This window comes from Agelaius phoeniceus, chromosome 1, assembly GCF_051311805.1.
Source record: "Agelaius phoeniceus isolate bAgePho1 chromosome 1, bAgePho1.hap1, whole genome shotgun sequence".
NCBI lineage: Eukaryota > Metazoa > Chordata > Aves > Passeriformes > Icteridae > Agelaius > Agelaius phoeniceus.
The window spans coordinates 87,363,942-87,391,182 of record NC_135265.1 but is presented as its reverse complement, the minus strand read 5'-3'; the positions used below and the strand labels follow the sequence as shown (position 1 = coordinate 87,391,182).

Genomic DNA, 27,241 nt, shown 5'->3' with positions numbered 1-27,241 from the left:
TAAAAGAAAGCATCAGAGACCAGCAAAGAGAGAAAACTGCAAGAGCACTGCCTCTCCAGGCATGCTCAGAGGCAGCCACCAGAAAAATTCATTTCACAATGATGCATAGAAGAGTATTTCAGCCAAGTTGAAGGCAAGTCTTGTTTACAGAACACCTTTACAGCTCTGAAGCTCTGCCAGGGACGGTATTTCACATCTTGATGCAGAGGCAATGTCAAAAGCTTCCCCACATAGAGGTTGATTTTCTTCTTATTGATGTTTGTTTCTGTAAATCCCACACCTGTACGCTGTGAGCTGTGTGCACAGATTATTTTTTAGGCAGGAGCCAACTCCAAGCTGATGGCAGTCCCATGTATGTTTAAGTGAGGATTTGTAGGGCTGGAGTACTGAAAGTCTGGAGAACCAGAGACACATTTTCACTTTCCTCACTCAAGATTAGGAATTAGGCTCAAACTGTGGAACTAGGTGCAAAAGATCAGCTTTTTATGATCAGTCCACTCAGATGGCTTACTGGTAGCTGTTTTGATGTCCACATGATGGCATTGCAGGCACATGGAGGATATGAGGAAAAATAATTCATGATCCCCCTTCCCATCCATTTTCCACCCAAGCTCCCATGACTGGATGCATCAACAAAACCAGAACCAGCTCAGTGCTTTATAAAGCTTTATTGCAAGATGTGTTTACATAACGCTGTAGAGGTGAGCTTTTTAACTACTTATATCAAGAACTTTTGGACACTGGTCTGTGGTCAGTTTTCCATATTGACCCTGCATGGCACAGAAAAAAAAATAGGATGTGATTGGATCTTTCCAGACAGTTAAGTGGGAAGAGAGGGGGGAGAAGAGGCAGATAAAAATAAAATCCCCCCTAGTTTACACTAAATGTGACACAGCTTCTGAAGGATCAATACACAAATGGTAGGTGAACTTCATGTGTAATAAAATCTTAAAAGAGTAATTCAAGTTCTTTATGAAATAGAACAGAAACAAAAATGCATTTTCAAGGACAATTAAATTTAACACAGAATGAATTCACCTAAAATGGGAAAACAACAAACAAATCCAAAAACTCAACCAAAAGGACCTGTAGATAATATCTCTGACCATGCATGGCTTGTTTTTTTAAATTACAATTCACAGAATAACACTGCTGGAGAGCCTATTTTACACTATGCTACACAGAACATGGAAAAACATGAGTAGTGACATTTACACAATTTTACATTATTTCTCCTTTGTCTAAGAAACACATCCTCTTCTACTTTACATTTTTTTACAATTCCCAGCTCACAAAAAAAGGACACTATATGCGCAAAGACAGTCTTTAAAAAGGAGAAATGTATCCAATGCTACAAATAAACCTTTTCTTTCACAGAAACCTCTGTATTAGATAGTGATTAAACAAAATATATCTCTATCTGCCACTCAATGTGAAATGGGACTAATTAGATTTTTTTTTTTGGCATAAACATCAAACTATACATCTCTGAAACTCCTTGCTATGTAACTATTAAACTGCTTGCCAAAAACTTCCTGGGGTCACATCTGAAATGCCAATTGAGCCAGTTGCTGCCCCAGTTGAAGCAAAGGAAGGTGGGCCTTACATACTGTTCAAATGTTTGTGAATGATTTTTAATGGCTGCCTACAACCAAACATTTTCTCATTCAAAACCACTTCAGTTTATTTTCTTTCAGAGCCTGGAAGCACCTGGCAGTTTTTCCTCCAGAGGAACATCAACATTTCTATCCCTTCCAGCTTAAACAAGTGTTTCTTGCATCCTGCTGCTGAGGAGGATGACAGAAATACTGATGTACTGAGCCCTGGGTGTGTCCCGGGGTCAGGCTGCCCACCAGTGCACACTGAGCCTGCCTTGAAGGTAATGGGAGGATTGGAACATGTGCAGTGGGCTACAGGAGTGAAAAGGAGAGAGGAATATGCTCCTGCTTCTGCCTAACACCATGTCCCCGTGCATCCTTTGGATAGAGGCAGGCAGTGCGTGCACCCGTCCATGAGCTGCAGTGGATAGATGAAGGATGAAGGATGTGAAACTGGTGGGCTGGCACCTTGTTCCCATTTCATCTCTGTGAAATCAAAGCATTGCAATAGCCACAGCTGCACAGTGAACCTGAACACCGACTACTGCCCTCGGCCACACATTTTGGACAGCCACTGGCTGTGCTTACATCCCCAGGGAGGCTGCTGCAGGGCAGATGCCTGACAAAAGGAACCCTTGCTGCACCTACAATGGCATTGTGCCCCTGGGGGTTGCGGTGGTTGTTGAAGCCCTCAAATGTAACTTCCCAATAGCTTTTAGTGTTGGCCAGGGTACATTTAGAACACAGCACACCACAGATTTAAGGTGCTGTCCTGCAGAACTTTACAGGAGGCCCTTGCTGTTTACTCACATCATCACTCACTCAAAATTTCTGTTAAATTGGAAAAAGAACTCATATCTTTATATTGACCTGTGGGTATCTATTACGCTAAAGTCAAATTCTTGTTTATCTACAAAACTGATGTGTTATTTTGCTGACAGAATCAACCACTGCAGTTTCACTAAAAATGGGTGTCAGAAGAGAAAAAGAAATGTATTTTTAAAACCATGTTTGAAGCTACTTCCAGTATTTAAGGGAAAAAGAAAGACCCTCATTAAACCACCTTTTTTTGTTGATTTTGGATTATGGACAAGGAGCTATCAAACAGAAAGGTCATACATAGCAGCCAAGGGGCTATAAAACATCTGGAACCCATGAATCTGGTGCCTGGCCTGACTGAAAAGTGAAGAGTGATGAATTTAACTTTTGTGAGGGATCTTTTACTCTCGAGTGTGGCACACAAGCATTCCCTGGGGGTTTCTTCACTGCAACTGCTACTGAGTGTTGTCTCTACTTGGGAGTGAGATTATAGAAAGTATTTGCATGCAGTCTGCTTTTAAACATCAAGTGAGATGAAAGAAAATTAGGATAGCTTCCCTTTGGAGGTTATTTCATGTGCTAAAGCTTACCTCAGCAGCCAGATCAGGAAGGCTTTAAGGTGGCAGTCAAGCAGACACAGTGCTCTGGGCACTGCATCTGCAGCTGACTGTATCTATCAGAAAGGGAAGAGAGGTAGTTATTATGGCTGCAAGTGTTTAAAAACAGCCTTCATGGATCTCTGAGTGAGAAATGGGAACGTGTGTTACTACATTGTGTATCCAAGATTTTTATATTCATCGGAAAACAATCCATATCTCACACAAAACTTGTCTGAAAACAAGTATTACATCCTTATGGTGGGCTCTTCCAACGATGGAAGGGCAGGCAGCAGCTCAAAACCTGAAGGTTATAAGCTCACTGGGCAGAGGGAGGCATACAGATACAAAGAATTCCTCCACTTCATCTGGAATCCAGCAGTTAGATTAAGGGGAAGAAATGTTATTCCCACAGTCAGGGCATGCTGGCACTCTGGAGGAAATACTGCCCTCTTACAGATCGGTTGGTCTTTTTTATCAGGAACCAAGGAAATCTCTCCTATAGTTACTGGGCTACACTGATGATCTTGTTGCAATAAATGGTGAGGACAGTGGAATTTATCTGACTGGATACAAGTGCATAAACAAGACCAAGTTATTCCTCAGAAAAGTTGCTATCAGTTTTACAGATAGAGAGCAGAAACCAAAAAAAAAAAAAAAAAAGCCATGGAAGAAGAGAAAAGGAAGAATCTGCTTCACACTTAAGACACATCCAAAATCTGAAAGAAACCACCTTTTTTTTCCACTGAACCTATCCCAACTTCTATTATTCCCCATATTTAATGTTCTCCTTGGTAAGGAGCATATAAAGTTTTGCACAATTTTTGCACAATTTGGAAAATACATCTGCCCAACCATTAGTAATTCACCAGCTATGGTATGCCTTTGAGACAGAAGCTGTACTATGCTTAAATGAAACACAGATTTGTTCCCTGTAAGAAAGTGGCCACCAACAGCCAAGTGGTCACCAATTTTGCACATTCAGCATATTTTAATTAAAATATTAATTTTTAAAGACTTGTTTGATTTTCTCCCTCCAATCAAATATAGGATCTCTGACAGCATAAATGTATACCTTGCTGCATTTCTGTTTTTTTTATCACTTAGCAAGTAGGACAGTTCAACATGACCATTTACATTCAGGGCGTCTTCCTCTTGTTTCAGACTTCAAACACCTCCACGAACCCCCATTACCTTCAGTTCTTTGTTCTAAGCATCCTTAAGCAAGATTTTAAAAGTCCATAGTGATGAGCAGCACATAAAGATCCACTTTAAAATCCAGATGCTCATAGGTCTTGCCTATTTTACAGTGAAATTAGTTATATGCCATTTCTGTTTTCCTAACCAGCTTCTTCCTTTCCATAGCCTTCAAATACACAACATATTGTATTGATTACCCAACTACTGCCTTCTGTCTACTTGTAAAATTGGCTTTTTAACAAATTGAGGGCAAAACCACATCAAACTCAATGCTGTTCTTAAGAACCATTGCTCATTAATGACTTTATTCCATGGGAGATTGTAGGCATTGGCAGATAAAGAATGAAATGTTACAATCAAGACGGTGGACAGCATAGGTAGGATGTTCAGCCACAGGTCTCCCTGCAGTTTTGCCAGCTCCCTGGCTCTGCCATCACTTGGATGCTGTGCTCAATGCAGTGTGATGGATGACCATGGTTTCAGAGGTTTATTGCGTTTGGTTCAACTCTCTTGAACAATCTCCACTGACTATCCTGTCCTTAAAGAGAGCAGAGTAGAATAACCTGAAGTACCTGACCTAGCCTGGGTGCCAGAAGCAACATTGCTATGGCATTAGGACCCCAGCATAGATTATTATTTAACTCTATTTTCCAAGTGTGTTTTGCAACCAAAATGGTTACCATGACTGTTACCATGACTAAACTGCTGCAGCTCTTCAGTTAACCAGCTTGAAGAAAGTCTCAGTTGTTACTGCTGTGCAGACATACCCTTAATCTTAGAGGCTAAGGCAATGGAAAGAGACAATCTTGTGCATCCTTGAGGATCTATTTGACATATACAGACTTTGGCTTAAAAAGTTCCCTTTATGCTATTGTTGTTTGCAGTTCTCTTTAAAATACTTCAGCACTGGCTGGGGTGACTGTTCAATTCATCTTCACTGCTGTACATGTCCTCCACTTAAAGGCAGATGAGTTGACTAAAGGTTCTTCAAACATGCTGAGGGCAGTTATAAAAGTCTGTTATAAAACTGTGAGATAAGGGCAAATATATTGGAGCTGTTTACTGTGGTACCCACTCCACTGGCATCAAGGATAATCACAAAAAACCAGTAAAGAACAGCAAAAACACAGCAGGCTTTTTAGCAGGGCTATTTCATATTCAGATTCATAAAATTGAAATAAAATCACCACCACATTATCTTGCAGCAGAGAAAAGCAGCATGAAGGGCACAGGCAAGTGAACAAAACTTCTTGATCTTAGCATCCAAATGCATTTATCGAGTATGTAAAATTGCTGACGTAGATCTCTCTGAGACTGTACAAATGCAGAGTACAACCACAGCTCAACAAGAGGGGGGAATTGTGTTCTCTCCCCTGTGTGCATGCTGCTATGTACAGTGTGGGTGTGCCTTAATGCACATGAATTCAGGATCCTAAACTCTCCATTGTATTGCAGGCCATGGCCTGCCCCACAGGGTGAATCCCACTGAACAACACTGAGTTCCTGCAAAAAAGACATTCTTTTCCTCCTGTCCAGGTGGAACAGTAAGGCCCCACAGTGAAAATCATGGTCCAGCTGGCTTCAGCAAAAGCATGATTTCACACCATGACTGCATATGTACAGATACATGCACACATGTCCACACATTCATTCTGTACATATACAAAGGTACACATACATTTTTACATTCTTTGGAGGCAAAATAATAAAATATGCAACAAACCACAGGGTTGCACAGGCTGTGCATCTTTGCTTAATGAATCTGCTTGAGGGAAATTTGTGTTGCTGTAACAGGAGTTATTTTGCCTCTTTAAGGACTGTTCCTTGCATTGACAAAACACCATACATTTACAATGACTAAAACAGGGCACAAGGAAAGCCAGCATAAACACAGCTCACATAATGACAGATAACTTAGAGAGCCCCCTCCTACCCACATCAACACACCATGAGGAGAAGAACAAGAAGTCATGTGCTTTCACTTAGGAACACTCAAATACTTCCTCAGTTACCGTCTGGATGTCATGCTGAGCTGTGGCACACCCTTCTTCTGCCCTGGATGTGGGGTTTTGCTTTTTGTTGCTTATTAAAATTGAACTAACAGAGGAAGGGATGTTGGGAGCAGCAGAGGAGGCTGGCAGTCCGATGCCACGCTGAAGGGGTGTCAGCCTGTGTGCTTCAGATGATCAGCTCTTCTTGTGGCCACCTCTGGGATGTCAAACCTGCATCTCAGAAGTGCTGATGAGGCCCAGTGCTTTGGCTTCTTCTGGTGTTAGCCCACTCTTTAGTGTCCTTCTCACTGCACAGTCATGAATTCCAAAAGCAGACAAAACAAAAAAACCCAAACAAAATAATAAAAAAAACAAACAAAGAAAATGCAAACAATTAGAATCAGTAATTACACAACACTTTCAGCTGCAAAAACCCCTGTTAACATGCAAGCTCAATAAAATCAAAAGTTGCTATCTATTTAGGGCCTCAAGTTCAGAAACACTGAGTAATGCCCTGTGGCAAACTCATTTGGAGCATCAACAGCAACTCCAAACAGTCAGGCCAAACTACATTTGTCATTTGACATTTAGTTGACAAAAAACCTTAAGGAAAAATACCCCAGCTTTTTAAGAATTTTTTTTCTCTGAAATTCTATCGGTTGATTTTCAGTCCATAGCAAGTATCATCTGCCCTATTATTTTATAATTTCATAAGAACTTTTTAAAAGAGCTTTGGGATCTTTATAGGATTCTATTGAATTTATCACTATTAAATCCTTTGAGAATATTTTAATTTGTAAAACTCTCCCCCTACCAAAAAAATTAAAAGAATATAAAAATAACTACTGTTGATTAAAATCATTAAAATGACTGTATTCATACATGCTCCCCTTTCTTTTGTAATGTTCCCCCATCCTAGTGCCATTTGTGTCATCTTTGCTATTGGTAGTCTCAGCATTTTAGTTGAATTTAAATGATAGATCTAAGCCAAAATCTTGTTTCTTAATTTTCCATAGTGCTCTGAACATTAGCCCTAACAAGAGTTTTAAAATTTGTGATTGCCTTTTTTTATTCAGAAACAAGTGACTGTGTGACTGCACACATTGAACATCAGTGTCCTCCCAGTTTTACTGGTGCTTTGATTTTCAGGTGGATGGGCTTTAATTCAAGACACAGGTGGGGTGTTCATACTTTAATGTTCCTCAAGTACAAAATGCACATTGAGAAGTTCAACCTTCATGCAAAGCATAAACAGTGACTTAATATTGAACAGAATACATTTGGAGCCTAGAAACAGTGAACTCTAAAGGAAACTAATCTTAGAGAAACCAGTTGCAATGAGTGGTCAAGGAGTTCTTGCATCATTTAGCAATTAAGATCTCTCATTTAGTGAGATATTCAGTCCATGTAACTGAAACTGGGTGGTCACACTCAAGGGTTGAGCAGGAGTGAGAGAAGGGAATAGACTGGCATAGAAAACAAGAGGATAAGATAAGGGAAGAATATGGCATATCTGAACATTTGATACCATGCAGGTTGAATGAACGGGGTCTATTTCTGATTATCAAACCACTTTCATCAGATACTGAGGTTAATCAAATGAGCTGGGAATGCCACATTTCTAGTTCCTCCATTATCAAATCCTTTACTTGAAAGCTTTTTTTCCAAAGTTCACTCATTTCTTCTAGATTATTTGTATTATTAAACACCACCAAGGGCTGCATGACAGCCTTTTAGGATACCCAGTTTTTCCTACAGTACTGATCAGCAACATCTCCCAAGTTTATCAACACTTAGCTTAAAGCACTGCAAGGTTAAATGAAACTGCCAAAACTAAGTTTAAGAAAGACCAACAAAGCACTACCAGGAGAGAAATAAACTTCAGAAAATGCTCTGGTCTCCTTGGTAAAGAATAGCCATCAGGATTTTTGAGTCAGTTTGTATCACTGGCATTCTTTATGGCTTCTCAGATTTGATATGCAAAACGTCCATGGTGATAAGTGGCAATTTCTGGATATATGCTGTGGAATACCTTAGGATCTTAAGGTCTCAGTCAATCACCCAATCCTTATTTCTATCTCAAAATGAACTGTATGAGGAGTGGAGTGGAAGAAAAAATCCAAGAAAGCTGCAGTAGAAACATTTCTTTCATATTAAACCCAAAGATTTCCCTGTGTATTTCACCTGCTTAGCTGCCTACACTGCCTCTCCCCTGAATGCTTTTTTTCTTTATCCTCTGTAACATCAACAGCCAAACATGGACCGTAGCTTGTTTGGCCACCAGGCAATAGTGTCATGCTAAAAAACACAGGGGACCAAACTTTCCCAGGGTGGCTATCTAGATGACATTTTATCTTCCCACTGATGCAAAAATGAACTGGAAAACCAAATGTGGAATGAATTTCCATGTTTTAGAACTTCTGTGGAAGTGTCAAACCAAATGCATTCAGGACTGCTCTCACACATATCTCCAACTCTGTCAGACCACAGTCACCCACTCACTCACTCACTCACATTTTCAAACTAAGCACAGTAACTACTGTAAAACAAAACTATTTTTTTCTTGTCAGACAGGAAGAGAACAAATTGTTATTCCTGCTTGTAAACATTTCACAGGAACTGATGTACTCTGCTAACACTGGTTAGGTATTGGACTAGGCTAATTTCTGCTCTTATTTATGATAAGATAAATTTGGAACAAGCTTTGTTAGGTCAGTACAATTGCTACTGCATGAATAATTGAGCTGAGACTCTATCTAACAACTGAAAGGAAAATGAGGGCCTCTGTAAATTCTACCAAACAGAACACAGTTGCTAAATTCCTCCATCAGCCTGAGTAAGAGAATTACTAGTTTACTAGGAAAAGCCAAATGGATCTACAATAATATATAGGTTTCTTTGAAGCAAACTACAGGAGTTTATATTCAGAAACCATAATTAGGAGTTAAAATACCATGGTAGAAACCATCTTCACGGAAAAGCAAGTAGTCTTCTTTATGTTAAACAAGATAAGTCTCTGAATCTCCAGATGCCTACCTTCCAGACATACTAAAGTATTAGACTGACATCTTTTTGTATTAACCCTTTAATGACTGAAGGAAAGAAATCCTGTATGTAGCAGGTGGTAAAGATGAGTGCCCTTTTCTGGGTTTGCTGTATGATTCACACAAGAAGTCTGGAGACCAACCCCACACTTTTATTTTTTGTGCCACTGCAAAACAAGTAGGAATGGCAATATTCAATGAATTGCTGAGACATATGCAACTGTAATTAAACAAAACAATCCCAGGTTCTAACTTAGCTCTCCTGTAATACAGAGAAAGATAACTTGGGTTTAAAATATTACAGGGACTTAAGCAGGACATTTCCAGCAGGAAAAAAGAAAAAAAAAAGAGCTTCAAACAATGCAGAATTTTTGTGGTCATAATGAGATTGTCAAGAAAATAATAAAAAGCAAAGATGTGAAGAATATTTTCAGTGACAGAATGATTCCCACAGAAACTGATGGCTGCTGACTTGTATAAACTAAGCTTGTGGGGCCAAGTACTGCAATATACTGTGGCTACTGGCAAGATTAAAGCTGTCCACGATCAACAGGCAACTGGAAGGATAACAGCCGACAGAACCATGGTCCAGACTCAAATGAGGGGATTCTTAACCCTATAATGTAACAGGCCAGTATGACACAGATGAAGCCACTTAGTGTTTGAAGTCTTATGTACTTAGGGAGATGAAAGTAGTTTAATAAAGGGTCTCTTTGTATAACAATTGTATCTATTATGCAGAAATTACAATACATTTCCTCATTTGAAGATACAGTGGATGGGTGCAGCATACATAGTAACACAAGTTCCAGCCCCACTATTTTCTGCACTGATTTGTTGAATATAAAGGCTTGTGGGTGATGAAACCAGGAGAAGGCTGAATTACTGCAGGAGCAAAAACTGTTGTGGGAGGTGGGTGAACCTTGTCTTGACATTCTGTTACACAGATGTCCTCAGTCATTTGTCTATTTCCTCATAAAGCTTGGTAGGGTTCCTCTACCTTAGGTCATGAACAGGTTCTGTCATCAAAACTGGATGCAGGGAGATATTTTCCTTCCATGTTTTATAGACAATGCAAAATTACATTTCTCAACCTAGGTCTTCACTCTCCCTGCTTCACTGAACTTTGTCATGTTTCTAACTGGACTAGACATAATATCTTGGCTTGTAAAACTCTTGGCCTGCTGCAGATCACATTAAACTGAGTTATGGAATGCATTTTGGAGGCAGTGACAATAAAAATAAGACTTTTAAATGACCTTTTAGGTTATTTGAGCAATTTTTAAAACATTTGCTAAAGAAACATAACACAGAGAGAATATAACTTTTACTCTTGTCACAAGCAAAGCCTGCTGAGATCCCATAACCAAGAAACTAAATGTTGTTTTTCTGGGGTTAGAGTGTATGATATTCTTTATTAATCATGAAATCTAGAATTCTATTTGATATTCTGGCACAATGCAGTGTGCTTAGGATGAACTCAATGACTTTGACTCTGACTGTTGGGTCAAAATCTACAGAGACATACAGTCCTTGCTCTTGCTTTATGCTGGAAAAGTTTTTAAAAATAGTAATTCCTGAAGTATAACTTCTCTCTTGGTCAGAGAACATAATTATGTAGGGTTTGGTTGTTTCTTTTAAGAGCAAATAGCACTTTAATTTCCTCTCTCCATCTTTTTATTTATTTATTTATTTATTTTTTTAAAGATTCAACAAAGAGTAAAGATCATTCTGGCTGGCACCATTTATTCTTGCATTTGCAATGGCTTTTGGCATGTGTGTCTACATTTGTGTGAGTCACTTGCAAGGCAGATGTGACCATTCTCCTGCTCAGGCAGTCACAGAATAAGTGCCATTCCTGCTACAAAGATGTGGCAGCCACAGAACTTTCCCTCGGTCCCAGCTGCAAAGGTAAAGCAGCAAGTTGCTGATTTGGAATGAAGAAAATTCCGCATGGTGTAAATTACACAGTGAGGACAGCAAAAAGGGCAGATTATAAGAGACAATACAGGCCAGCTCCATAATCTCATTTAATGTATTTTAGGGTTTTTTTTTCTGTTACCTATCCACATACAGCTTGCACTCTTAAGTCTATGTTTTCATATATTTACATTTAACATATTGTCTTGGACTTTATTACAGTGAGTCCAGCAATGGCAATTTCCAACTCAAAGTTCAATCCATACAGCCTTGCTCCTATTTTCTTATTTTAATCCTTGTCATATTTTTATGCCACTGTCTGTATAAGTTATGTTTAATTATGCATATATCATTGCTTAATATGAGTAAGCCTAAATGCTTCATAGAAATGCTGTAACATTTTGTGCAGTGATTTTCTTAGAGAGATTTGTAGGTGAATTTTTGGAGTATGTCACACACTTCTCTGAAGAAGTACAGACAACTGAAATGTGGTCAGCCACACAGAAAGCTCTCAGAACCAACACATTGTTATGCATTATTACTCTGCAGCTTTGCTTTGAGTCCTGTCAACTCTTCATAGATGGCACAAGTCTCTCCTAACAAGAAATCTAGTAGGTCACAACCACCTTTGGGTGTTACTTATGGTGGCTGTGAGATAAAGAGGAGTCTAGCAGTGGGAAAGGACAAACTGGCACTTTCTAAGAAAAGCTAAATTTGCTTTTTTCATCTCCAGGTGGCTTGTATTATAGGGAACAAAAAGTAACATTGCTTTAGAGAACCTGGTCTGCATATGAAGAGCATATGTGTTTTCAAAGTAATATTTAACATGTAGTTGAAACTGTTAAAGTTTCCAACTTTATGTATTTCACAGATCATCATTTACACAGTCCCAAGAGTAGGGCAGAAAAGATTTAACTCCTTCCTTGAAATCCTTCTGTGACAAAATCCCCTTCATTTACATGAATTCCACTCTGAAGAATTACTACTGAAAGCAATCTTGCTGCCACCTCTTTCATAATTTCTCCCACTTAACTCCACCAGTCAGAAGTGATTCCTCTAATAACAGGTAAAGCATCAAGAGTATAAAGCTCACCAGCAACCAAGGCTGCATGACCGAGTATACAGTGAGTCATGACTGAGTCACTATACACTGTTTTCAAGATCAGACCATGCATTAAATATGCACAGGTTGGAAAAAGACAGGAGATGTGACACAAAAAGTAAATAATCTATTGTAAGTGTTTAAGGCCTGCAACCTTTACCTTTAATTTGAAATTTTAAAATGACCCACTAAGAGTATTTATCAAGCTCTGAACACTGAGATGTCTCTTGGAGAATGACTTAGCAGAGAAGTGTGACCAAGCTTGAGCACCTGGACTCTGCAGAATGCAAATTAATTATTCCCATTAGGAATCCACGCGGGGAATAAAACAGTAAAAGGCATCCTCTTTATGAGCCCATCAGATGAAAAATAACTGTGATCAAAACAATATTGTAAATTTACTAATCAGATGGTGTCATTCTTCCTAGAAAAAGCCATATATATATATATATATTTTTTTTTTTTTTCTTGGCCACAGTGCTAGGGCAAGATAAATGCAAAATAGCTTTTTGTGAAACATTTTTCTTCTTCTTCTAGGAGAGACTTCCCTCCAAAACCCTTCTGAGACTCGTGTCCAAGCAAATCCCTGCCTTCCCAGCTCTTCCTGATAATCTCCTTGGTGGCAGCAGAGGGCTCCCTTTGGCAGCTGTGGCAGCGCCCTGCCCTGGAAAGCCACAGAGGAGATGGTGTTTGTTCCCTGCACTTCTTTAGAAAGGCAGCCTGAAAGCTGCCCTGTACCTCTCTGCCTTCTTTCCTTCTCAGATGAGGTGATTTCCAGAAGAACTCAGTGATTTTGCCAGCCAGCAACTCAGTGCCGCCGAGTTCTTACTAGGATGCTGAAAGACATGATCTTTCAGGAAGGAAGGATGATGAAAATAAGGAATAAATTACTGACCGGAGAAACATTTGCAACTTACTTTAATACCGAGAGAAAGCAAACAAAATACATATACTATCAACTTTGGATTAATGGTGTGCAAATCAACTATCCCCATTTTTTTAGATACTTAAAACTTAGGTATCCTACTTTTGGGAATGAATCCTGTGACAAGAATTCAAAAGCCTTTACCTGTAAAAGATACCAATTAAAATGAAATCGGAGGACAATACAGATGAATTCACTGATGCAGTGAATGACAAACTGGCAAAAGTGAAAACAATTTGTATGTCCTGTAAGATGCAAACAAATGGAGTAAAATAATTTCTTCTTCCTACAGAACTACAGTTGAAAAAGTTGCAAAACTGTGAAGCATAATGGTATTTATATAGAAAATGTCAATGCCAATATGCTGTGATCAGGGAACGGGGACAGCTTTTTTTTTTCTACATATAATACTAATAGCACCTGCTCTTTATCAGCTGCTCATCTCTTGCAGTTTCCCCTGCATTACCTTCAGCTTGTTCTCTCCTGAAATTAAGGAAGTGCGATTTAGCTAAGAAGAGTTGGCCAGAGAAATTCCAGCACTTCTAAGTCCTTGTCTAGAAGCCCATGGGAAGTTGCATTTGGTTCTCCCAATGTTGGAGACACAGCACAAGGATGGTCTGCCTATGCTGTCAGATCCTGGGGGACACTGGCTTCACCTGGACAGACACTTGTCCCATGAGGTGACAGCTACTCTAAAACCACCTGGGACCACCCATCATAGCAGCAGTTTTCTCCTTGTTCCTACACCACACCCTCTGTGCTTGGGTTGTAATGTACATTGTAATGTAAATGTGTAGTGTTTGTATCTCTCTTCTCCCTGTGAAGTGAAATAAACAGGAATAAAAGATATGTAGCTTTTGTAAGCGTTGCATATTTAATTCTGACTTCCCACATCAATGCAATGACTTCTCGCCCCTTTTTCAGGTGATTATTACAATAATGCTGCCCAGTTATACGCAAATACTACAATCCATAAAATCTCTAATAGTGGCACAGGAATCCAACATAAAGTTAAGGAATGCACATATTGGTGCAGGCTAGGATAATTTGTTATGTGACCTCTATTAACAAAAAAAAAAGCTGTTTTAATCAGAAAGTTTGAGCCTAGGAGCACCAAAAGAAAAAATTTCTATCAGAATAATACTCATTTTAGAAATGACTCACAGATTCCCCTAAAATAGTGAGTGGAAAATGAATTTAAGCCTCTTTTACAAGCCATTTTTTTAAACAGATATTCAAACCAGACTTTCAAAAACCCTTTTGTTTTGAAGGCTATATGATGTAGAATTGTACAGGATGATTGCAAGTTCCCTTTACAAGCAAACCCTCTTGAGCAAACCCTGAGGTATGAGACATACGGTCTGAAACCCATGGAGACTGCCAACAAAATACAGAGGTACTGTACATTTGAACATGCAAAAAGTAGAATGCCTACCCCTATCTGTCAAAATCAGGAACTTAAAAGAAAGCTATTGAAAAACCCCCTAATACTCATTGTAAAACAGAAACTGAACACTTACAAATAAATGTGTGCTAACTTAGAAATGGTATTGACATCAACAATCACAATCATGTATGCCATCAATTACAAGGGACAAAACTGAAAACATGGAACCAGCTATTCAGCCTCAAGAGTTACATAAATTTATGGCTATCAAAACTCTTGGCAAGTCCTATGGGTTACACAACTAATGGCTAATGGTTATGAAGCAGAACAGCAGATATGGTGGTACTTAGGCAAAGGTTGGACTTGATGAACTTGGAGGTCTCTTCCAACCTGAGTGATTCTGTGCTTCTATGATTCTACCTCTCCTGTTTGTCCTCCTACAGCTGTTGATGTTGGCCTCTGGCATAGATGAGATAGGGGACTACAGAGACCTCATCCTAATTAGATACATCAATTTCTAGAACTTACTGTGCTCAACTGCATTTATTGTTAATCCATGAAGTGCTATTAATAATTTAAATTCATTGGTTTTGTTTTTATTTATTTTTGATCATGGAATTCTATTCTCCTACTTTTGCAAATATCTTTCCATCTTAAGGATGGAAGAATGTATTACTTAAAAGGCATCCAAGACTCAAGCTATCTTGGCATCTAGTGGAGATAACCTTCCAGCTGCCAGAGCTCTAAGTGCTTTATCTCACATTCTATTTTTAGTCAATAATTACATTTTTTTAAACCATGTACAGGCCTTTTGAAGGCTCAGTATTTTCTGTAGGAACAAACAGACTTTGATACTGAATACCATCAGTCATACATTTACTTTTTCTAAATGCAAAGAATGGTTCCTAAATATGCATCACTAACTAGATTACTCTGCCCCATACTCTAACTCCTGATAGGATCCAGCTACTCAAATCCTAAATAATTAATTGCAAATTCAAAGTGATGTTGTTTGCCTTTAAAGCATTTTATACAGTCTTTCTTCTTGCAAGGTTTTCATTTTTTTTAAAAGTATAATTTCCATTAACTCCTGCTTTTAGTCAGGCTATAAATACCAGAAGAACAGTCTCCCTCCTGGTATTTTGGCACTTCTGTACATTTTCAAAGCCAGAAAAAGTAAGTGAAGAGACATGAAACTGAAAAATAACGAAAATAACAAAGAAAATGTGAAGAAAAAGTTAAATAATGCACCCTATGAATGCTCAACAAAAAAATATGCACCTTTGGATTCAAATAGTGTCCCATGCAGTACTTTGTTTGCTTACAACATGTTTATTCCAAAGCAGCACTGCAAGTGGTACTAAAACTTGTCTAAAGCTGGCTTCCATGCCTGGTCCTTTGGCACAGCTCTTTCCCACATTTTAGCACCTGATGACACCAGGCTGATTCCTATTTCACTTTTACAGTATGAAATACCTGACCAAGGATGTTCTGTAGTTAAATTTAATCCACCAGTCCTGAGTTTACTTGTCTAGGATTCAGGTAAACTTGACTCAACTCCTATCTCCACCTACTTGAGTGGTGCCTCAGACCCATTTCTGCATCATGATTTGGAAGTATTTGCTACTCCCTGCAAGCCATTACACAAATAGGTCATAAATCCTTATGAGATGTTTCCATACCTCAAAAGTCTGTCATTATTAGGCTAGCACATGATTTCAAAGCCTGATAAAAGAACAAGGCATTACCATGTCTCTCTCTTCTTTAAACATCACAAATCAGTTTGATCATGTTATCTCACATAAATATTAAATTAAATTGTGATTCAATTATTATGCGTTCCAAACCCTCTTTTCTAACTCAAATCTAAAGCAGATTTTAAATTTGAATGAAATCTAAGAGTAACAGGAGTGTGTGCACACACACACAGACACTCTGAGATAAAACAAGCCTCTCACTCTGTGCCTCCCCATGCAGCGCCTCCAGCAGCATCTGATAAAACCATCAGTGTGCTACTCATCATCAAATGCCAATCACACCCAGGCCCTGCATTATAGTTCATCATCCAGGGTCAGGTGAAGATCTAGATCCAAACAGTGCTGCACAGTCAAGCCATCTTTAAAGAGCTATTTCCTTTGAAATAAATAGCCCTGTTTGGCTATTTATTTCTAAGGAATTCACAAATGTTGCTCATAATTTCTAAGCATTACCCATTTCTAAGTGTTGCCCAGCATATGCTAGAATTAGTGCAAATATCTTCCATATGCTTATTAATGTTTAATAAACTGGAGTGATTTTTCCTGATGCTGACTCATAGGAATTGTATCCTTCTCCTGAGACAGATCCATCCAGTTCAATGAGACCAATACAGAGATGGCACCACAGCAAGGATCTAATCCTGAGAAGACTGATTTTCCCTTAAGGGATCTATATTTAAATAGATAGCATGGACAAGTAAGAAAACAGTAGTATCTTCCTATTAGCTATTAGGGAGCTTTGGGGAGGCTCTTTAATTAAATATATGTAAGTAAAACATTGTATCCTATGGATGATACTGCTAGTCTTTATGAAATTTGGAATATCAAGTAGAGTGATTCCTAAAACTTTCTCATCCCAACTTTCCCTTGCACTCATTGTTTGTTATGGCACCATTTGTGAAGGCTTTCCTAAACTCACCAGAGAACCAGACGATCCTAATTATATTATCTTTATTTCATTGCTAAGTTGAACACGTCCCTATAGTATTATAGGGAAGCTGTCCTCAGACTGCAAGAACAGAAACAATATATTTTCAACTTAGTTTTTATGATTTTAAAAGGTGCTGAACTGACATCTCTGGTGGCTGGAGCCTTTTTTTTACAAAGTATAAATATAAGAGGGAAAAAAAAACCCCACAGCAAAATCTTCCCATGGCAACTTCCTTTGAAGCTGTCTTTGAACGATTACCTTGAGGGGGTGACAGAGCATTTCAGTTCCTGTGGCTCATTCAATCCTGTGGCTTTCTGATGAACAAATAAAACTACAATGTTATTTTCTCAGATATAATGCCATCCTAGTGTATCTGGTAGGCAGGTCACTAAACACCTGTCATAAGGCAGTGACTTCCAGTTGATTACTGTACTTCTAAATGACAAATTTTATCCTGAAAATCTTCCACTGTGTAAAGGTCTAGCACAGAATCTCTTCAGATCACCACAGGAACTCAGTTGTTATGCACTTATCATGTACCTTAGATTTCTGTAATTCACTTCAGCTCCCACTGAACAAATTCCTTCTTACCAGTCATATCTTGATTTATCAGTGACCCCTTCTATCTTCAACCAACAGATACAGACATGTTAATCTGTCTTTTGTTAGGTGACCCCCTGCCTTATTCCTCCTCCAATTTTATAGTTCTGATGCTTACCCTGAGCTTTCAAACTCATCTACATCATTATGCCCTAACCAAGCTCTCTCCATACCAGTCACACTGGTCAACAACCACAAAATGTAAAATGCTTCAAATGAACATATCAAGATGTCTCATTTTCCCATTGCAACAATTTAATATGAATTTAACACAACATTTTCCATAAACCTATTTCTGCTTTCCCCTAGCTATAAAGGACTTGATTAATTAGTTTGGGGTTTTTTCTTATTTTTTTTACTTCACATTTCACTGTCTTTTTTTTACGGGAAAAAATCCCTGCCCATGAGAACCTTCTGCTGGAACCACAGCAAACGTTTATAGTGCAACTGCATATAAATATTTTGGGTTTCTGATTTTGCTAAAAACCATGTGTCTCAGTTCATGCTCACTAAAATCTTTGCTGAATGCTAAGTAAGCCTGACAAGTTTTCCAGTTGTGCACTGAAAGCAATGAGACATATGCAACATGATGCACAGGGAAAATAATTCCTTTCAAGTGAGTTTCTCTTTGATGTTCCTGAAAAGATTGAATACCAAGCTCATGGCAAAAGCCAAAAGATGTGTATGGGAGTCTGAAGATTGAAAGTGATGAATCAAACCTATCAGATAATAGGGTCTCATTGCTCTACAGGTAATAAATATCGTAGTGTCTGCTAATCTAAATCATTGAGATATGCCTAAAAATCTACTTTCTTACATGTTTATGTGTTTCTAATTGGAATATCTTCTGCTCATTTAACTCACATCATGCATTAGCAAGGGCTGATCTCTCTTAATTTCCTGGAGATGTCATATTATCAGTCCAGTTGAGTGTATTTAAAAGATAAACTACTTAATTAATTCATCATCCAAGTATATTGACTATCTCTCAGAGTAAAACAGTTCAGTTAGGATATTCTCCTTCCACGCTTCTGCACATGTCAGCTAAAAGGGACATTAAACTACTGAACTTTATGTTTGTTTTGAAACTGTCTTTTAATCCACTTAAGAGTCTCATCCAGATCTTGAAGAACAAACAAGCACAAGAACTGGATTCTATCATGATTAATTACAATGGAAATCAGTCCCAGCCTAAACATTTACTGAATGTTTAATCCCCGTTAATGCTTTTACTGAGTATAAAAGACAGTTCAATTGAAAAATAATATACTATTTTTATTATCATTATCCTGTTTTGTTGTTTCTGCAGCAAGTGCTTCCTAGGGAAAAAAAAAGTACCTGGCAAAAATTAGGAATAAGAGGTTTTGGTATATGTGTGTATGAAGACAGTGTTGCCAACAGAGGAGATACTTTAATATGGGATAAACCACAGAAATAGGGATAAAGCATGGAAATAGGCAAACATACAGGAGATTTGTTTGATTTTCACAAGCCAACTGCAGCAGTCAGCACGTGCAGAATGCCAGAACTGTGTGGGGAAGTAGGTAGCAGCAGGTGATGCCAGAGATAGGTAAGGCACAGTGTATGACAGAAAGTAAGACAGACAATCCAGTGTCAGCTCATTTTCTTTGTTTAGAGACTGGCTCATCTAACCAGAGTGTCCGCTTTGCCTCTGCTCTTGTCACATGCATAAGTTCCTTTTTTAGCATGTTGGGTAAAGTGAATATCCTTTCAGCACATGCTAATTTATAGCAAATACCAAATGTTTTTGATCACCCATTATGTTAGAACAACTCCACAAGAAAGAAAATCTGTGTCATTTTTCACTCACTGTTGTTGTCTCCTCTTTGTCCTAACTTCCCAGAAATGCTAAAAAAATGGATGGAAAGGTAGTCAAAAAGCCATATATGGTTAAGGATTTTAAACACTAAAATCTTACATTCTTTGGGTAGTTATCCTTCTCATAGTATTTGCATTATTTCTGCACATTAAGAAAAAAAAAAACAAACCCAGAAAGCTTCATCACCTCTTAAACACTGGATTTACTAAACCATGAAACCAAACTCCTCAAACTTGGGTGTCGTAGCTCATTCCCAAGGCCACACTACACCATTGAAAGACCACCTTATAAATGTGCTACCTTTTCTTCCCAGTGGAAGTTAAACTCCTCTATAACCACTTTGCAGCCAAGCAGCAGTAGACATTTTGTTTTCAGGGCTGCGGAAAGATAGCATACAGCACGAGAGAGAAAGATTTTAAAAGGCGAAATATCTCAAACTATTTTTTGCTTTATGAATAAGTTCAGCTACAGACACAACTATTAATCTTTATGCCAGTTCACAGTAGGTTACAGCATTTTAAGCAGTCTCCATCTGAGGTCCTGATCTGAACTCTCTAGTTATGCATAAGCACTGTCATAAATCACCATAAACCATTCTTCTTCTTCTGCTAAGGATGTTTCAAGTTCTGTAGAAGACAGAGTCACCCACTGCATACAACACTGATTAAACAACAGTAAGAGGAACATAAGCCAATCATCAGCACACACTCAAGCCACTCCCAATGCATGTCTGCCTACCCAAAGCCTGGTTCCTACACCGATATACATAAATATTTGCACATTCCCTTACTTTGAGCAATTCAATTGCCTTATACTCACATGACTTCCTATTTGCTCGTGACCGCTTCCTCTCTCTAGGCACTGCTCGCTGGCTTGGCACTTGGGTGGCGGACTTGACGATGCGATCCATGATCTCATCCGCGGCGTCATCCGTCGCGTTCGGTGAGTCGTCGTTGCCAGCGTTCCACGAACCGATACGGCCTGGAAAAGTCCAGCAAGTGAATTCAGGGAAGAGTGGAAGTCTCTTGCATCACTTTGGTTTTGCAACTGGGTTTTTTGGGAAATTACAGCAGGCAGCTCAGTCATCCCAACTTCAATTCGACCAAAAAAAAGAAGAATCTGCTTAATGGAGAATATTTCTAAATAATAGCCTAGCATCTTTGCTGTACCAGGAGAGAGCCAAGAGCTCAAACACAATTATAATATATATATATTTATATACACACTTTCCATTCCTTTAAGCTGCGGTGTCTTGCTCTTGAGCACACAACTGGCAAATGCCTGCTAGAGGCTGCCTATAAGCCAAGGATGGATAATGTAGTGTGACCATGTTTCTCTCTGCTCCTATTACAAAGACAGCAGAAGACATGGCACATCTTAGAGATTGATGCAAATCAGAAACACAGGTCCTTTTGTACTGAAAGAGAGACATAACAATTTCTGAGCATCTGTATCACAACCTAGTGCAAAGGAGACAAGAAAAGGGCATAAAGTGTGGTTTGACATGTATAGCCCCCTTCAAAATGAAGAATTCACCTTCCTATCACAGAGCTGTACGTGTCCTGGAGTGACAGAAGTTTGTGTGTGCTCTGTTGCGAGTGGAAGAGTTGTTGGCAAGCTGAAAAGCTGAAAGCAATTTTGGTTAAAAGAACAAACAAACAAGTGAGCCATATTTCCAAATCCAAGGCCCTGGCACTCCTCACCCCACAGAGCATTGTGTAACACATCTTTGGGTTCCTCCACTACTGGCTACTCCAACTAGTTCCAGTTGAGCAGATGGAGTTCTATGTGCATTTTATTTTTAAATTACTTGAAGGCTAGTGTGCAGTGTGAACATTGACAGTGAGCTTTGCAGGAGTGGATGTGGTACAATTGCAAGCAGCTTAGAAATCACCAACCAGGCCATTTTATACCACATCTCTGAAGTCCATGAACAGCTTTGATTAAGCCTTTACTCAGCTGATTCATCTCCTTGCTTTTTCAGGAGCAGTTCTACTATAACAGTGCATCTGACAAGCTCTTGTCTGGCTCACCCATCTTTTGCCTCTGCTGTTTTTCTGGGGAACACAAGCTGACTCTCACAGTCAGGACACTCTCCTCATCAGAATTCAGTGAGTTACTTCAGCTGTTCAGCTTGTTGCAGTGCAGCTTGAATTATTTAATCTTCAAACTTAGCTGACTGGCTTCTTACACTGGGGCTGTGAAACTTCTGAATTAGCCAGGACCATGGTTTTAAGCCTTAGTAAGCTACACATACACAGACTTAGAGTTGGATGCTGTGGATGTGCTATCAGTTGTATCAAAAAAAAAAAGGTATCAAGAAAGTGTAAGATATCCAGATATGAAGGAGAAGAAATACCAGGTAAGAAAATGAAGACTTGAATTTTGGTGCATCATCTTTACTCCAAAACCATCTTCCATGTATTGCAACTATGGGAGTGATGAGAGGAACACAAATGCAAATACCCATTACCTTTTCAGTTTAACAGGGAGGTGGTTAAAAGACACATCACCTTTTTCCTACCCATTTTCTCCCCAATCATTCATAAAATGCTGCAAAGTCTTTTCATTTGAATTTGAATTGCTACTTTCTACTTGCTTCTATTGAAAACAAAGAGAAAACCACATCCTGGATTCTCCAGATGGCCCATTTTGCTTTCATGATGAGAACAAGAATTGGTGCGTTAGTGGGCAGTCACCATCATCATGCAGGGAGAATTGAAAATTTCTGCAGTCTTGGACTCCTGATACCCCTACTCTGGCTGTGAAGCATCAGGAAAATTGTTTTGAAATGTCAGGATATTCTTTTTCATCCCCTTGCCTCAAATCACTTCTATCATGCAAACAACACTGGGATGTTCTCCTTCCCCTTCCACCTTTTCAGCTGTGAGTGGTACCCAAGGGATTCATGACCCACGTCTGGGCCACTGTGCAGCTACCACAGCCCAGGAAAGGTGGCCAAGAGGAAACGTTGGCGCTCACCTCGGCTGGCGCGGCTCCGAGTGCGGACGCCGAGGGCCATGGTGCTGTCCCCCCCCGTGGAGCAGGTCTTCAGCACAGCCTTCATGTTCTCGTGCTCAGCAGCATCCTCGGCATACTGCAGGCCCTGGGGCTGGCTCTGGCAGGGCGGGGAGCTGCTGGAGAACTTGCCAGACTGCGGGAGGAAAAGGATTTGTTGTGTCAACTGAGAACAGCATGGACAATAGGCCAGGGGCTCGACTGCGAATTGCAAGGAAAGAAGTGTCCTCCCAGGCTTGGTTTGGAGTAGGGCTATTCCCAAAAGAGCCCAGCAACAGTTGCTCCTCTCCCAGAGCATTCACTCTGACCAGAAATAAACCTGAAACAGGGTGACAGCAGGGAGCAGACACAGTCAGAGAAAGAACAGATGCATTAGCTTGAGCTTTGTAATTTTGACCTTATGTCTGAGAGTAAAAGGAACAAAGCAAGGACTTGCTTTGAAACCTTCAATCCAGACTGGGCCTGATCTGGGGTCAGGCATAATGCTGAGAGGAACAGCAGGAGACCCAACAGAAAAAAGAAATTGCTTTTTTTTTCTGTACAATCAACTTTCACTAGCAAGGCAAAATGGGGACAGTGGTCTAGGAAAAGACACCTTTCCCTCCTGCCTCTCTGCCTTGCTGCTCAGAAAACTCTCATTCTCCTCTAAAACCCAATTATCTACAGGTAACTTTAATACACATTATCACTAACACTTAAAAAGTCCCTGGTTCCAAAACACCCAGACAAATTATTTATGGCTGAAACACAAAAATTGCAGTCAGAAGTCAGAAGAACAAACAAAACCTTACAAGAGATTGAGGAGTCTGCCCTCTGCTTCCCTGTCACCACGACTTTGTGAACAACAGCAGCTACACTAGCTGGGCACACACAGTGTGGGTATGTAGCATCCCCACCAGTGACCAAAACAAACACCTAGGAATGAGTGGGAGCAGCAGGAGTGGGTACTTCCTAAGGAGAAGGGCTTGCATTGCTGGGCTGCTCTTCCTTCCCAGACTCTGCCTCCAAAGGGCCTGGATGCTGGTATTCACCACTGTGCTCTTATCTACAGAAAGGTCAAAGCACATTGGAAATACAGCCCTGACTGCAGGAAATACCGACCCTGTTGACAGCAAACAGGCATCAAGAGATAATAATAAACCTCAGTACTCTCACTCATATCAGCCCAGCATCAGACAGAGAAGTATGTTTTGTTATTCCTTTTAATCTTTCTTACTCTAATTCAGCACAGATGAAAGGACAAGTGCTGCATTCTCTTCTTCCTTTGCATAATAAACAACATTAATTATTCACTTGATGATATCAAGCCAGTTAGTTAAAGGGATGCAAACCTGCAAAGCTCTTTGTCAGAGAGTGGTAATTGAAAGAAAAGACTGAGCCCTACTTTCAGAGCTTTGATCAAGTCCCCATCTCAAGACTGTAAATTGAAAAAGTTTAATCTGGAAACCAATGATAAGATGATTCTATTTTAACATAGTGACTTTTTGGGGTAAGATAGCAAGTGAGTAGCAAAACAATAATCCCTACAAGGCACTGAGCTAAATATATCAGCAAAAGACCTATTTTGACAGCTAGAAGTTTGTTTTCTTGTTAAAAGATTAGCTTGAAACATTTTGATGTGAAAAGTATGCAAGTGCTAGAGTTTCACATGTGAAATTAAGAGTCAGAAAAATATTAGATAAAAACTCCTATGAAAGGACATGCCGTTTTCACATTAAGACTACTCTCTTTTACAAAGTGGGTTGTTCAGTAATCAATACAATTTCCAAAAAATTCCAAAGGATAAAGCCTCCACATAACTGTTAGCTCCTGTTCACACAGATTAGTTACATGTTGGCATAAACAGGCAAATTAATGTAATTTTCTTTCCATGCCCTAAGCTGTACATCACAAACCATGACTGGGGGGCAAAGCTCTAGAGCCAAAAGTTTAATTTCATTTCCTTCATTTCCGATGTTGCCATAAATTGCTGGTCAAACCCCAGCCTGGTGGGAAAATGACCACCACTGTGAAACAGCATTAAGCCACATTGTTTATGTTCCGCAAATTGAAGAAAGCTCTAATGCTGAACAAAAAAATGCATTACAAAAAAGATGCTCCTCAAGTCAATAAACTTTTATTATGAATATAGCTAGAACATCACCTTCAGGAGCACTTTATGATAGATACATGAACTACTCCATGGCTCACCTCTATGATGAATGTAGTGTCTCATTCTCTATTTACACCGCAAGGCAAACAGTTAGGATTTGCTTAACAGCCCCATATCCTGATGTTTTTGAAAACTTTATAAAAGAATACCATATGGGGTTACACAGCTTAAGGAGTATGAAGTTAACCTGGTAATCCGTAGCCCAAGGTAATTTATGATATCCATAACATTTAGATCACTGATGTTTTGGATAATGGGGAGAATTTGCAGTACATTATAGACAGTAAGGAAAAGAAATGAGGAAACTTAAAATTATTAAGGCCTCAGATAAGGATTTCCTTATTCAAGAGGACAGGAATGCATATGGTTAAAGCTGACTGTAAAAATTTATTCTTATGATTGAGACAAAAAGGTATGAGAAGTATGTCATGGTTCATAGTTCCATTTGAGCAGATGGAGTTGAGCAGTCCATACTGAGTTAGGAATTAGATGTCACAGCACACAGGAGACATGAGATGACATGCTTTTTCAGAGAACCATACCTCAACGTCCTCTTCTTCATCGGTCTGCCACTGGAAACAAAGGACAAGGTGGAGAAGGACAAACAGCAAGATTTAGGAAAGACAGCACTGTCAAGCCATGACAGAGTAAGAGGTAACCATGGTACTGTTTATGCAATAAGAGGACATAAAAATAGAAGACATATAAGGAGTTCATTTTCATGCCTTAGACAATCAGCTTGCTTTTCTTTTTCTTTTTTCTGTCCCTGCCAGTACTGTATGTAGAAATTTCCTGATTTTCCTTACAGAAATGGTGAACTGAAACTACCCCTAACCCATCCCATTTCTCTCCCTTGAGTCATGAGGTTGTTTGCCCCATGGAAGCTGACAACACTAGGTAGGGCTCCTTCTCCTTCTTCCAGCTCTGTGCAGCACAGGGAGGTCCTGGCTGCTGTTCCTCTCAGTGCAGAGGTCAACTTCTTGGCAATTCCTTTTCTCTACACTTAAGTGTTTGTTTTAATTCCTTTTTTAAGCTGGGGTTTTTCAACTACCAATTCAACAGAGCACTCAAATCAAATGCTGGGTAGTCTTTCAATAAATGCTTAAAGTTCTCCAGTAGCTGCCTGATACCTGATCCTGGAAATCAGAGATGCAATTATTCATTGTTATTCAGGGCCTTCACCCTCTGTGACAGCAGGCATCTAAAACGATCTTGACGGTTGCACTACATTAAATGCAACAGACATACAAAAATATTGTGGGATATGGAGTACTCTTAAATTTGGGGATTTACAGGGAATTAGAAAACTATTTAGATCTCTATTCCCAAATGCCTTGGGAATTCTTCACTGGGCTAGAAGATACCCCACATGGAAGTTTCCCAAAGTAAAACACGGCTTCTCAAGTATCTGGGCTCCCTGTTTCCATAATTTTCAGTTTGATTGTTTATAAAGTGCAAACATAGTCCAGAAATTTTATGCACTTTTTTTTAATTTGTGGGGTTTGTTTTGTTTTTTTTTTTAGAAGAAGCATTCCTCCAATAGTATTCCTCTCCCTCGTGTTACTAATACACATTTTTGACCTTATCTCCATCTCAGCTCTGATTTCTGTCTGGGATTGATACATTCTGTTCCAGAAACATTCATCATTAAATATGAAAGCCTGATTTACTTTGGCCCTCAGTTTAGTTTCAGCACAATCTCCATAAGAAGATTAGCTGTGACTGCTGAGCAGCACATTAACATTACTTTTTAAGGGTATGTTTTATGCAAAGAGTGAGATGCTTATTCTAATTTGGACACAGTGGTACTGACAGAAACACAGGCAGTGTGTTTTGCAGAGAGACCATAGCAGGTATGTTCCCTTTGCACTAAAATTGTCTGTTTGTCTTTTTTCTGTCCCCTGGGGGGCAGGGAGTCACTCTATAAAGCAATTTTTCTGAAGAGGACCACTGTTCACTTTTTGTCATGAGTAAGAAACAGAAAGAAGAATAGGAAATACAAACAGTCTTGTATTCTATCATCTATATCTATTTATCATCTATTATAGCTATCTATCTATCTATCTGTCTATCCTATCTATCTATCTATCTATCTATCTATCTATCTATCTATCTATCTATCTGTCTGTCTGTCTATCTATCTATCTATCTATCTATCGCATCATTCTGTACATTCAGCTAATAAGTAAAGGGCAGAAGAAGAGTAAATTAAGCTAAACAATACAAAAAGGCAGTCAGGGCAAGATAACATACTAGAGAACACACATTACAAAGACTGTGCTCCAAACAAAAGCATATTTATAGTATTACTTTGTATCAAGCTAGCTTTTTACAAGGTAAAGGCCCAGCTGCTGGCCTTCC

General features: G+C 39.2%; 1 protein-coding gene across 5 annotated transcripts in view; it reads right to left on the bottom strand.

Moving 5' to 3' along the window:
• Positions 1 to 653: 653 nt before the first annotated feature.
• The window catches only part of FHOD3 (formin homology 2 domain containing 3), a 376,643-nt gene continuing 350,055 nt past the window's right edge, over positions 654 to 27,241 (bottom strand). For 3 of the 5 annotated variants that reach the window (XM_077182716.1, XM_077182714.1, XM_077182717.1), the window contains 4 exons: positions 25,423 to 25,452; positions 22,693 to 22,864; positions 20,530 to 20,691; positions 654 to 6,512 (listed from right to left, as the gene is read on the bottom strand). In XM_077182716.1, coding sequence (XP_077038831.1) covers positions 6,430 to 6,512; positions 20,530 to 20,691; positions 22,693 to 22,864; positions 25,423 to 25,452 — 447 coding nt within the window. In that variant the 3' untranslated portion in view covers positions 654 to 6,429. The remainder of the gene's footprint in view (positions 6,513 to 20,529; positions 20,692 to 22,692; positions 22,865 to 25,422; positions 25,453 to 27,241) is intronic. The other 2 variants (XM_077182715.1, XM_054633418.2) reach the window with 1 other exon arrangement.